The sequence below is a fragment of the Neolamprologus brichardi genome, chromosome 5 (assembly GCF_056152115.1).
Source record: "Neolamprologus brichardi isolate AB-2024 chromosome 5, ASM5615211v1, whole genome shotgun sequence".
Lineage (NCBI taxonomy): Eukaryota > Metazoa > Chordata > Actinopteri > Cichliformes > Cichlidae > Neolamprologus > Neolamprologus brichardi.
Genome location: NC_142108.1, coordinates 13941759 through 13954392, shown reverse-complemented (window position 1 = coordinate 13954392; position 12634 = coordinate 13941759). Strand labels below are relative to the sequence as shown.

General features: G+C 43.2%; 2 protein-coding genes across 5 annotated transcripts in view; both read left to right on the top strand.

The window, feature by feature from the left end:
• Nucleotides 1–174: 174 nt before the first annotated feature.
• atf7b (activating transcription factor 7b) lies at nucleotides 175–7171 on the top strand. 2 transcript variants are annotated; one of them, XM_006807551.3, is made up of 12 exons: nucleotides 175–484; nucleotides 1420–1481; nucleotides 1722–1818; nucleotides 1966–2093; nucleotides 2191–2316; nucleotides 2406–2563; nucleotides 3585–3681; nucleotides 3803–3922; nucleotides 4049–4198; nucleotides 4643–4831; nucleotides 4968–5073; nucleotides 5220–7171. In XM_006807551.3, the coding sequence occupies exons 2-12, from the start codon at nucleotides 1434–1436 to the stop codon at nucleotides 5447–5449; spliced, it is 1449 nt and encodes a 482-aa protein (XP_006807614.1). In that variant the 5' UTR covers nucleotides 175–484; nucleotides 1420–1433; the 3' UTR covers nucleotides 5450–7171. The 2 variants fall into 2 exon arrangements, with proteins under 2 accessions (XP_006807614.1, XP_006807615.2); XM_006807552.3 differs by having other exon boundaries at nucleotides 5193–5353.
• A 2090-nt stretch (nucleotides 7172–9261) lies between these two features.
• Nucleotides 9262–12634, top strand: part of dip2bb (DIP2 acetate--CoA ligase B (putative)b) — a 45229-nt gene continuing 41856 nt past the window's right edge. For all 3 annotated transcript variants that reach the window (XM_087840716.1, XM_087840715.1, XM_087840714.1), the window contains exon 1: nucleotides 9262–9542. In XM_087840716.1, coding sequence (XP_087696842.1) covers nucleotides 9458–9542 — 85 coding nt within the window. In that variant the 5' untranslated portion in view covers nucleotides 9262–9457. The remainder of the gene's footprint in view (nucleotides 9543–12634) is intronic.

Here is a 12634-nt window from a genome sequence, read left to right as displayed (position 1 = left end):
AGCTTGATGTATTCAAAAAAATAAAGGTTTATTTTTTAAAATTGGTTTGGGGTTTTTGTGTTTTAAGCCAGAAAACAAAATCTGTTCAAGGATTTCAACATGCCATCTGCCAAGTAAACATCCGGAAATAAACATTATGTAACTGCTGTAGGCGCGTTTGGCTTAGTCTTCAGTGGGTGTGTTCATAGCTTTCGCTGATAGTTGACGCGAACACAGCGGAACATATATGTAGAGAGTTGATATAACGGCACATTGAGATAAAAGTCTGGGAATATGTAATGATTTATATAAAATCAATCTTATTTCGTGTAAAATCTACGATCCCTCCCGCACAGAGAAATCTTGTTACATAATAACTCTTCCAAGTTCTCTCGCGGTATTTGGGTAATGGAAGTGTCAAGAGTGTCAACAACGGCCAAGCAGCAGCACAGCAGCGCTGTCCGGAGCTGGGAGGGGGGGAGTGAAGAGGCAGTCTAAACGTGGGGTAAGTTTAGGGCATAGTTTAGTAAAATGTAATGTAAATCGTCATTTAAAGAAAAAAAAAATGTGTGTGTATATGTGTGTCTGGATATTCATAAGGCATGCACCGCGCTCATACAGTCGTGGCTTGGTATATGGGCACTATTTAGCATTAGCGTGCTAACGTGTAATGCTAGCTACTAAGTTGGCGGACGTGTTAGTGTAACTTAAGGCAAGCTAACGAAGCTTCCATTAGCACTTAGCATGAGCTCAGCTAGGGGATTGTACTTGCACTAAACAGCTTTATTTGCTAGACGTGCCGCGCCTTCTGATATGTGGAATGAGTTTGTTCAATGTTAGCTTCCATGTTCGCTATAATGACACGTATGTCAGGTTGTGGAAAACAGTATTTCACGTGCTTAGCAATGTGGATGTGCTACCTTGCGGCCCATTTCTCATTAAGTCATAGCTAACTAGTAATGGATTGGTAACCTGTGTGTCCTGTCCACAGCCTGTAACCCATGTCTTATAGCTAACTACATAGCCGGACTACATCGACAGCGCTAATAGCCAACGCCAGTGACTCGATCCTGCTAAGTGGAGGTTGCATGGTGAGGTGCTTTGGCTCTTGCTGCCTCATCGTTGAACGCTAGTCCAACATTATACCCAACCGAGTCTAAAGAAATGCTCAAAACAGGCCCACAGTCTTCGGCCTGTGTCCCTCCTATCCAGATGTTATTGTGATTTTGGTGACAGATGAGCAGGCACGTGTAAATTATGACGATTTAGATTGTAGTTCTTATCAGCTCCATAACACTCAAGCTGATGCTGTAGGTTAAGAACATTTGGTAGTAACATATCTGGTGCCCTTATGTAATATGTCTTGGGAACCTGAGCATCAGCTGGTTTATCGCCTAATAAATTGGATGACATTGCTGTGTTTGTTGCTTTCTTTTACAGATCATTTGTCTGAGATGGCGGATGACCGGCCCTTTGTATGCACTGCCCCAGGATGTGGGCAGGTATGATTTCTTAAGACATACCTCTAACTCTAAACAGCCATAGGAGTCTGAATCTCTGCTTTTTATTCTCTTGTTATTAACTGAACCCAGCTTAGCTCACCAATTACGACTGCTGATAAGGTGCTGTGTAATGTATGATGAAACATTGCTTTAATAGTGGAAACCAGGCATTATTAATCTCACATCAGGATTAAAACTGTCTTGATATTCCTTAAATGTCATGTGTGGTGTCTTTTGCAGAGATTCACAAATGAAGATCACCTGTCAGTACACAAACACAAGCATGAAATGACATTAAAATTTGGTCCTGCCAGGACAGACTCTGTTATCATTGCAGGTAATGGCATCGCCATTTGTCTTTTTTATGTTAATCTGTGCTGAGGAGGTGGTCAGTGCTCTGAATAGATGAATTGTATATAATAGTCTGTGTCTGAAGGTGATATTTTTGTCCACTGATACTGACAGTTTTTTTGTTTTTTGGCAGACCAAACCCCCACTCCCACACGTTTTCTGAAGAACTGTGAGGAGGTCGGTTTGTTCAATGAGCTGGCCACCTCCTTCGAGCAAGAGTTTTGCAAAACGCAGGAAGATGATCAGAGGACGAAAAACCCGGTGAGAAAGACAGGGTTACTGTAGATCATGCGGTGTGCTGGTTTCGAGATAAAATCTGAAGGCTTTCATCTTCTCATCTTTGCTTTTGGTCTTCAAGGCCGCATCTTTACAAACACCATCTGAAGTAAAAGATGAGGATGAGGGGCCCTTACAAGTCGATTCTTCTCCTCCTGGAACTCCTGATTCCTCGTCCAGCATGTCAGAAAACAGCAGAGACTCTAGGGTGAGAGCTGTGTTGTAATTTGCTGTCCTTGCACGCAGGTAAAAATGATGGACACACAAAAATAGTTACATTGCTTAATTTATTAACAGGAGATCTACACAAAGCCCGTGGCAAGCTCTGCTCCCACTCCAACTATTGTGCGTCCTGGTTCTCTTCCCCTTCACATGAGTAATGACTCCCTACACCCCACGTTGCCATCTCCAACCTCCGTCATCACACAAGCTCCACCCTCCAACAGACAGCTTGGGTAAAATAATTTAGGTTGCTGTGGTTTGCTTTACTGTTTGTGGACCATGCTGACAATTTGTAAAACTTAAAATGAATTAACTGCTGGTAAAATGTAGAAATTATAGGTCTAATTTCACATGACCAACTAGCAAGAAAGTCAGTAATCCAGTCCAACCAGAAATCAAAGATGGGGCTGTTTGATTTTTACCTGGTGGGGAGATATGCTCCTATTAATTAGAAAGTCTATATTTGTCAGTCGCTCTCTATTGAACCATAAAGTGCCTTTTAGACTCTGCGTCTGTTATTTATTAGCCATCATTTATGGCCATTGTAAAGTTTTTTGTTTTTGTTTTGTTTTTTTGTGCAAAAGAAAGCATCACTTTTTTTTTCTCTTTTAACAAATTGTTTCTCTACCAATATTTAAACTTTTTTGAGACGCTCCCCCCAAACTTAAAAATATAGCTGCCTCTTCAGCGAATCTGTTATCCGTAGACTTGGATTACAGTAAGCAGCTGTAGTTGTTGTGTTGTACCACAGTTTAGTGTAGCAGCACGTGAATGTGCTCGTTAGAGTGGTCCTGCAGCTTGCAGTGGATCCACAGAGTAGAACAAGGACTACTGACTTCAGTCACAGATCAACACAGTGGAGTTAGGCTCCTTCCTGTCATGGGATTGAGACTCAATGGAGAGGCAGCAGTTGCTACAACAGAGACCTGGTACACCTGCAGGAGTGAATTTTTAAAATTAGAGGGAGGTGAATATCTATTACTACATGAAGTCTACTGTGGAAGGTCAAATAAAAACGCTAATCGGTGAAGCTCATGGTGCAGTAATGTGTCCAGAAAGGATAACCGAAAGCATCTTTTTGTTTTTTAATTTCCTAAAGAAGTATGGTTACTGTCATCATATGTGTCTTGATCTACTATGGAAATTGAGGCAGGTGTTGGAGAGCTGCAGCTCTGCACCACTCCGATTCTCCAGACTTGCGTGTTCCTCAAGCCAAAGTTACCTTTGAGAACAAATGTCTAATCTGGCCAACAGCTCTCCCACAGGCTCGTATCCACTGGTGAGGCACCTCCCTAATGGGCAGGCAGTTCCTCTCTTGCCCAGTCCTGTGCAGATGACCTCAGTTATATCTGTAAGATATTTTCCAGAAAAATGAAAAACTATACAACAAATTGTACTTGGGATGGAATTTTAACATATCCTTTTGGTTTTTCCCTCTCTTCCACTTTATGGATATTCGTTGCTATGTGGAGCTTGCGAGGCCAGTGAACACAGTGCCTAACATCCCTGGGATTCCAGGACCGCCTGTTGGAGGCGCTAGCAGTGGTTCATCCTCCCCATCTGGCTATACTCTTCACTCTGAGGCAAAGATGGTGAGACCATCAGTTGTACTTTGATCATTTTGTAGGCTGCTGGCTAAACATTTCATTTACATAAACAAACGAATGACATTTATAAAACTTTTACATGACCTGGGTGTTGTCTCTGTGTTTTTTTAGCGGTTGAAGGCAGCTCTAACTCATCAGGGCCCAGGAGCACAAGATAGCATTGGTGGGGGATCAGGATCCATCCCTGCTGTTCCACAGCGACAGGAACAAAGCCAGCAGCCCTCTCAAAACTCTGATGCACCATCACCTGCCCAACCACAGGTAGATGGTGCACATATCATACAAGTTATGTGGTCCTAGAGCACACCTAGGACTATAGACTGTTAAATGTGTGTGATGAAGGAAAACCTTTGAATGTTCCCTCAAAAAGCTAAATGAGACTCAATACTAACAGCTGTAGTTTTCACATTATTGATGGCATCAAAGAGAAATATTTAGCAGAATGTCAGGCTTGTCCAAAATTTGTGCTCACGTATGCAAAATAAAGGCTGAGTCAGTTTAAGTCACGCATGAGCATTGGATTTAGTGTGTTTTGGTTTGGATGCTTTAATTTGACAGTTAAGGGCACCAAATTATCTGCTACTCCTGAATTTTTACCCCTGTTAAATGTCAGGAGTTCCTGATGCAGTTGTTCTGTTTCCCCCCACTTAATGATCACATTTGGGTTTACAAGTAGCCAACTTTTACCCCCTCCTCATTCTCCAGGTGTCCCCTGCTCAGCCAACAGGGGGCAGGCGGCGGCGAGCAGCAGAGATGGACCCTGACGAGAGGAGGCAGCGTTTTCTGGAAAGGAATCGGGCAGCTGCTTCCCGCTGCAGGCAAAAGCGGAAGCTGTGGGTGAACTCTCTGGAGAAAAAAGCAGAAGATCTGGCCAACATGAACGTCTCCCTCACAGTGAGTTGTCTCCAGGGCGTAACATCAAGCATGTAAACACCCTGGCGGTCATAAATGGGTTTCTGTGGTGATATGGTAATAACGGGGCATGATGGGAATGATTTTTGTACTGTATTTCTTTTTGTGCTGCTGTCAGAATGAAGTAACCCATCTGAGGAATGAGGTGGCACAGCTGAAGCAGCTTCTCCTGGCCCACAAGGACTGCCCTGTCACTATTATGCAGAAGAAGGCAGCTTTATTAGGTAACAAGTTGAGATAATGAACTGACCATCAGACTTCTTGTACTGTGTCACTTGTGCCAGGATTCATCTGTCACCTCATCCCATCTAATGCATTATTTTTACTCGCTCACCTCTCTAAGGGTGAATGTTGCTCTCTCTGTCTGTAGCTGCAGGAGGAGAGGAAACCTCCAGGGATACTTCCACTGAACCCATCGGCTCCCCGGCGGCAGTCATTCAGCACGTGCCGTCGCCCTCGGCAACAAGTCCGGGGGCCACCATCAACGGGCTGAGCGTGCGGGCTGCAGAGGCGGTGGCCATGTCCGTCTTGGCCGGCATGGGATCGGGCCAGGCTGCAGGGGTTGTCATGGCAACGCAGCCGCAGTCCGCCCCGAGATGATCCGCAGACACTTAATAGACCAGAATGAACTCGAGTGGCATTCGGAGGCCGGACTCGTGCAAAGATTGCTGAAAAGAGGAACCTGCCCTCAAATCCCTCTCCCCTTCCAACACACACCCCAAAACTAAGATCCACTTCCATGCCCACCCAATTCCCTCACAGTCACCGATAATCACACAAAGACGCGGCACAGTGCCTCCATCAGCCCTCCACTCCAAGCAGGCTCCCTTTTTCATTGAAGCTTCGTCACTCTCTCTATGTAAATATGAATTACACGTCAGACACTCACTCTGCAGGGTTTGGGGTAAGTTCTTGTTCAGTTCTGACACCTGGGAAAGGTTTAAAGGCTCGAGAAGAAAAATCTGAATGGAAAATCATTGCATCAGAAACATAGTTTTTTTGTAACTTCCTTTCACAAAGCCACTGTAGTCCATCTTCTTCCTACACACTGGTTGTGATGAGTTCTTTTTTTCTTTTCTTTATTTGTCCTTCCCAGGCTGACACTTTTTCTGTAAAATATCTTGTATTTTTCACGTGTAAGAAAAGATTTTTTATGCCCGATATGTTAGTCAGATAATGTTTTGCTAATGCAGTGAAAGTCTGAGGAGAGCTGAATGCAGTGAGCAGTAGCCTGGAAAGTGTTTCTATTGTTTTGTTTTCAACCTGTTCTTTCAGTTCTGAGTTAATACACTTGTCGCTTTAGTTAGCTGAGTTCTTAGCAAACCAAATTGTAGATGGTGTTCACTGTTTACCCTGTGATTGTGTGCCTGACACTTTTTTTTTTTTTAAAAAATCATGTATTTTAACCCATTCAGAATGGATGACATGTTAGTCCTGTGTATGAAACCCTATTGACTGCATGGAGTATTTAGGGGTGAAGATTACCACTGTTTGTGATTCATCCTATTCACTGTTTTCATGTTATTTTTCACTTCTCTAACATTGTTATCAATGCAAAAATCGTTGTAAGGATTCCATCCTCGGTCCTAATGTAACACACTTGAAAAGTTTGATCCTTCAGACGGCCTTTAAATGATAATCATACGTAGATTTTTAAACTCCAGTACCCATGCATTTCAGTTGAGGAAAGACTAGTGCAATATATTTTTCTATTGAATATTGATGTTCTTGCATTTAGATGACATGTGTAGCCCAGCTGCTGAGGGGGTGGTGGGTGTTTGGTCGAGTTTTAAAAGCTAAAGTTATGAGGTGACCAAAGCAAATGTGAAGATAAGTATTCTTGAGTGAATGAGATTTGTGATTAGTGTGCATTTTTAGAGAGTTACAGGTGTCCTGGTCTTGTGTGCTTTCCACCTTTTGACGAGCCGTCTTGTATAATGAAGTAGACTCAATACTTGTGCACGGTGCTTCTTTTTAATTGCAAGTTTTAAAATGCAGCTTATTTTATATGGCATTGTACTTCCAAGACTATCATATTGCCCCCCCTCCCTGTTGCTCTTTTATAACATGTCTTTGTTTTAAGATGTTTATTTTTGTTCTGTGGGTATGTTAGACCCTCCACCCCCCAATTCATGTAATAGTACTTCCCCTTAATTTGTAAAGAGGACAGTTTTTAAGTGTTTAGCGACAGTGAATCCACATGGGAAAATGTCTTGGAAGGAGTTTACTCAGGCCTCAAGATGGGATACATTATTTGTGTACAGTCTCAACTAATGAATAAGTTGTCTTGAGCAAATAATAAAAATAAATTAATGAACCTGATTTGTGCTTCAGTAATAGTATGTTGGGATTAAAAGTAAGTAAGCTGCTTTTAAGCCTGCAAGTCATTTTTCATTAAACTTATCGCATCTTTTTGGGTGCAGCTGATAAAACAATGGCATAAAAATTTCCACTTTTTTTTTTTTTGGTTGGTGGAAAACCAAAAACAAGTTAAAGGGTGTTAAATGCAGGATCTAGACCACTGATTGAAACATCACTCTAAACATAGTGTTGCCTTTACTGCTGTCAAAATAGGTTGGTTAACCTGGCCAAAAGGGCAACAACGTAGATACATAGAAACACAAATTCTGTTTGTTATATAAATATTATTATAATTATACAAATTAACAGTATTTACTCAAATAAAATAGTTGCACACAGATCTCACCAGGGCTTGACGTGGTTAAGACGAACCCCTGAAGTTCAAACTGATCATTAGATTTAAAGGGACTGTGAACATGGCAGAGTTGTTGTGTCAGGTGGGGGTGGTCTGAGTAATTCAGAAACTGGTTATCTAGTAGGACTTTTCACACAAGCACACCAGCCTAGACATGGATATTTCCATGTCACCCTGAGCACACCAAAACTTGTCTGATCTCAAAAACGAAGCAGGTAAGCAGGTCTGGCCTGGTTAGTACTTTGATGGCAGACCGCCTTGGCATACCAGGTGCTGTAAGTTTGGGTTGGCTTTAGCTCAGGAGGCGTCTACTAAACGGAAAGTTGGTGGTTCAATCCCTGGCTCATCCGGTCTGTATGCCAGATATCCTTGGGCAAGATGCTAACCTCATGTTGCGCTCTGATGCATCCATTGGAGTGTGGATGTTGGATAAAAAAAGTGCTTGTATGAATGAGTGAATAAGGTAAGTTGTATAAAGTGCTCTGAATGCTCAGAGTAGAAAGATGCCATATAAGAACCAGTCTATTAAAGTTTTACAGAGAATGGTCTGAAAAAGAGAAAGCATCCAGTAATTCTCTGGATGTAAGAAGAGAATCACCAGACTGCTTTGAACTGACAGCAAGGACAACTCAAGTAAATACTTGTTACAAACAAAGTACGCAGAAGAGCATGTCTGAATGCACAACACGACAAATCTTAAAGCAGATGAGCTACAGCAGCAGAGACCACAGCGGGTTCCATTCCTGCCAGTAACGAACAGGAAACTGAGGCTCACCAAAACTGGATAATAGAAGATTGGCTCTTAGGTCTGATGAGACTCAATTTTTCATTTTGTGGAAACAGCAAGAAAACATGCCTCCATCCTGCCTTGTATCAACAGTTCAGGCTGCTGCTGCTGGTGTAAATGGCATGGAGTATATTTTCTTGGCAGACTTTGGGCCCATTAGAACCAACTGAGCACTGTTTAAACTCCACTCCTTCTGTCTATGCCCATCTCTTTATGCCACTGTCTTCCAGCAAGACAGTGTGAAATGTCACAATAAGCTCAAATCATCTTAAACTGGTTTCTTGAGCTTGCCACTGTACTCAAATGGCCACAGTCACCAGATTTCAATGGAGCAGAGCACATTTGGGAATGTGACGCACCTTGTTGAATCAGCAGTTCTGGAGGCAAAAGACCGACCAACCTGGTACTACAAAGGTGTGAGTACGGAGTTGACCGGCGAGCGTGTTTAAAATGAGTGCGTACATGTGATTTCCGGCGCCATCTTTGTTTGGAATAGGTGGAAAATAAATAAAAAGTGATGCAGCCTGAAAAATTTGTTAAATTTGTTAAGCGTGCAAGTGAACATTACATTTTTTTATTCAGATATTTTGTTTTTATTTATCTATTTTTTATTAGGAAAAGACGCCCCCCAATCCACGGGGGATTACATATTTCCTTGAAACTTCACACAAAATATCTCCAATAAAACCTGGCGCCACTTCCACCATTAGTGCATGAAAATACCTGTACAAACTCGAGCTAGCACCCACCTGAGGGGAAGGTGGCAGGTGAGCTGAGGCGACAGGAATGCTGTGTTTTTTTTTCTCCCAGCTGTAAAAACACAACAGCAGAGGGAGCAGAGAGTCTGCTTTTCATCCCACCATCCTGTCACGGCAATTACCATCAAGCCTGGTCATGTGACTGACGGACTCCTCTGGCGAGTTGTTCCCATCTCCCACAGTCATGGCGGTGTCGGGAAGTCGCGGAGATGGAGTAAACAACACGACTATTACATCTTGATTTTTTTTGTAAATCCCCCCACCTCTTCCTCTGAGCTTCATGGTGGATCTTACCTGCTGTCATTTGAGATTTCACAAACATCCCGCAGGCTGCTGTGCTTCCAACGATGGCCGACCGCGGCGTTGATCTGTCGGCTCTGCCTAAAGAGGTCAGGGACCAGCTGGCGGAGTTGGATCTGGAGCTCTCCGAAGGTAGGGTTTGCATATAGCGGCGATAAGTAGGTGGTGGTGATGGGAAAGCTGCGGCTCGCTGAAGTTAATAGAGAGGGCTGCGTGAGCGTGTTTGTGTGCAGTCATCCACAGTCTGCTTTCCCGTGTCAGCTGGAGGAGAGTCGGTGCTGCTGCAGTGCATCGGGACACGACTGCAAGAATTTATAAAAACAAAGTGACCTCCTTTTCCAGCTGTTGTTTCTCCATCCGTCATCTTCGTGTGTATGGCATGATCACCTTAATATTTGGGTTTTTTATTTATTTATTTAGCTTCCGCTTCTCTATATTCTTAATGAACCCACATCTATACCACGCAATGTTTACAGAGCACATACACTCCTGTTTAATGAAATGGGTCAAGGCATTGTGTGTGAAGAATTTGTGGACACGAACTGATTCATTGGGCTCTCTGAACGCTCTGAACCCTGAACTGCTGCACAAATAAAATGGATTTTGTGCATTTATTTAATTATTTATTTTTGTAAGAATGGCTGGAAGAAAAGAGAATATGGAGCTGACTGTTATGCAAGTCTCCTCCTCACACTGTGAATCACTGTGCAGCAACTTGATTGGTGCTGTGCAGTTCTCAGGTGCCTGGGGGTGGATGAGTAATGTTGTGTTTCACATGGAGAGCCATGCAGGAGGAAGCATGGGCCACTAATGATGCCTCAGTCTCTGTTGCAGCACAGAGTTGCCCAGCCCATGTGAAAGAAGAGGTGAAACTTCACATGGGCACGAGAGCAAAAAGAACCTCGGCAAAAGTGTCGTGACTTTCTTTTTTTATTCATTCAAAAGGTGACGCCTCTGTGAAATGTAAAAGATGTTTTCCCCCTTTTTGGTTTAGATTCAGGTTATAGGAACTGCAAAATAAACAAAACAGCACCACTCTTAATAGACTAGAGTCTCAGAGCATGACTGCAGCCTGTTCAGACCTGAGCTAGTGCTGGGAAAGAGTTGTGTCTTTAATTATAGGCTCCAATCAGCAGTGTGATAATGAGAGTGAATAACTAAGGTTGTTCACTGTATGTTCATCTCATTGAACGTGGCTGAGAGGCAGCGAATGAGAAATAACCGTAATGATGTGCACGCTGGCGTGCAGTAATGGCACATTCATAACTGCGATTGTTATCATCCTGCACTTTTCCTGATGAACTTTTAAAAAAGAAAAAGGAAAAACTGCAGTGTCAGATCAGTTTACCTGGTGTGGGTTGGTGTTTGAGCACTGTGGCATGATTGCAAAATATAAGTGCCACTGAGCCCAAAAGGCAGCACTTTGGTTGTGAAACTTACTGTTTTAAGAGTTTGAGATTTTTTTTTAAGTCAGATCTTCTCTAAGAGAACCTATCATGTAGTTTGGAAATGTCTTTGTAAAAGAAATGAATATCCTCTGTTCCACTATAAATATAGTTAGTTGAATGTCTGGAGCATCAGTTTTGGCAGGTCTTATTATTAAAATGGCCAAAAGCAATAAAAAAATGGTAAATGGCCTGTATTTGTATTGCGCTTTACTAGTCCCTAAGGACCCCAAAGCGCTTTACACATTCACCCATTCACACACTGGTGATGGCAAGCTACATTGTAGCCACAGCCACCCTGGGGCGCACTGACAGAGGCGAGGCTGCCGGACACTGGCGCCACCGGGCCCTCTGACCACCACCAGTAGGCAACGGGTGAAGTGTCTTGCCCAAGGACACAATGACCAAGACTGTCAGAGCCGGGGGTCGAACCGGCAACCTTCCGATTACAAGACGAACTGACGACTCTTGAGCCACGATCGCCCAGGGTTATTCATAAACTGTCAGGACTTTTTTTTTTTTTATTTAAATAAATGAAGGCCACTCATTGCCAGGTCTGAGTGTGTGTACCACTACCTTCAAACATGCTCCAGAGTATGTCAGAGTCCTTAGTTTGAGAAACAGATGCCTCTCGGGTCCTCAGTGGCTACTTCACTGAATAATACTGCTTAGAGCCGGATTGTGCTGGTTTGTGAAGGACGCTGTTGTCTTCAGCATGGAGTAGCCTTCTTTCCTTAGAAGAAGAAAAGAAATAGGTTTTAGAGGAAAGTTCTTCTGTAACCCACAGAAGCTGTGCTCGGTACACTTGACCAGCCAGTTTAACCAGTTAACACCGTGGACCACTGGGCCACAGGAGGGAATTTGCTAAAAATGGTTCTCTGTGCACCTTTATAGATATTTATGATAAATGATTTCTTTCTAGTATAATTTTATTCTTATAATGGGAGGAAACAAATGTGCTTTTCTTTAAAGGATGTCTATCAGGTTTCAAACTACTCGTTATTTACTCTAATCTGATTGGATTTCAAGTTATCTGATTTCAGCTGTGTACAGTTTTTGGTGTTTTTGCTTTGTTATGACCTCGCGAACGGTTGCTTCTTCATTCTTGTCAAATGGTCTGCCTGGAGCAGCTGTTGCTGGCAAGCAGGAATTTTTGAGCATAGGGGCCTACCGTGGTCAGAGTTACCTGCGAGAGTCTTTTAGTGAGATTGTGAGGTAAGTCGACACCACTTGTCCCTCTTCTGGGGACTGAGCCTCAGAGGGTGAGTGCATCGTTTGTAACTTTAGATGAGACATGATTCTCTTGCTAATGAAAAGGTTCGCTGCTGTCCAGATGTCCTGTTTCTGTATCCGCAACTTCTAGTGAGATAAAGTGCCCTCGCCGTCTGCTCAGAATACATACGATGGGACAAGGCGAACAGCAGCTGGACCCCCAATGAGTCTGAAGCTATCTCATGGCTATCTTATACATGGCAACAATTCCCCCTCATTGTTGCCCACATAGATGGGACTCCCCTAGCAACAAACAGAGGAAATGTGGATCAGCGTTTTTTTGACAGAAATAGTTGTGGGCTGCAGTGTGGGTGTTTATTCGTCTGTATTTGTGTGTGTCTGTGTGTGTGTGAGAGAGAGAAAGGGCACAGCTCCACCTACTTTAACCTCTTTGACTGTACGGACACAAAGAGAACCTTTGAGGCGGGGGAGTGGGGGGTGGGGGTTGGTTGGTGTCAAAGACTTGCTGTTTGAACTCGACTGGAATTTGGAGCCTCTGAACCACAA

Coding starts and splice junctions, on each gene's coding strand:
- atf7b (XM_006807551.3), top strand. CDS start 1,434: ATGGCGGATGACCGGCCCTTTGTATGCACTGCCCCAGGATGTGGGCAG. Junction 1,819..1,965: donor AGACTCTGTTATCATTGCAG/GTAATGGCATCG, acceptor GTTTTTTGGCAG/ACCAAACCCCCACTCCCACA. Junction 4,199..4,642: donor CATCACCTGCCCAACCACAG/GTAGATGGTGCA, acceptor CTCATTCTCCAG/GTGTCCCCTGCTCAGCCAAC.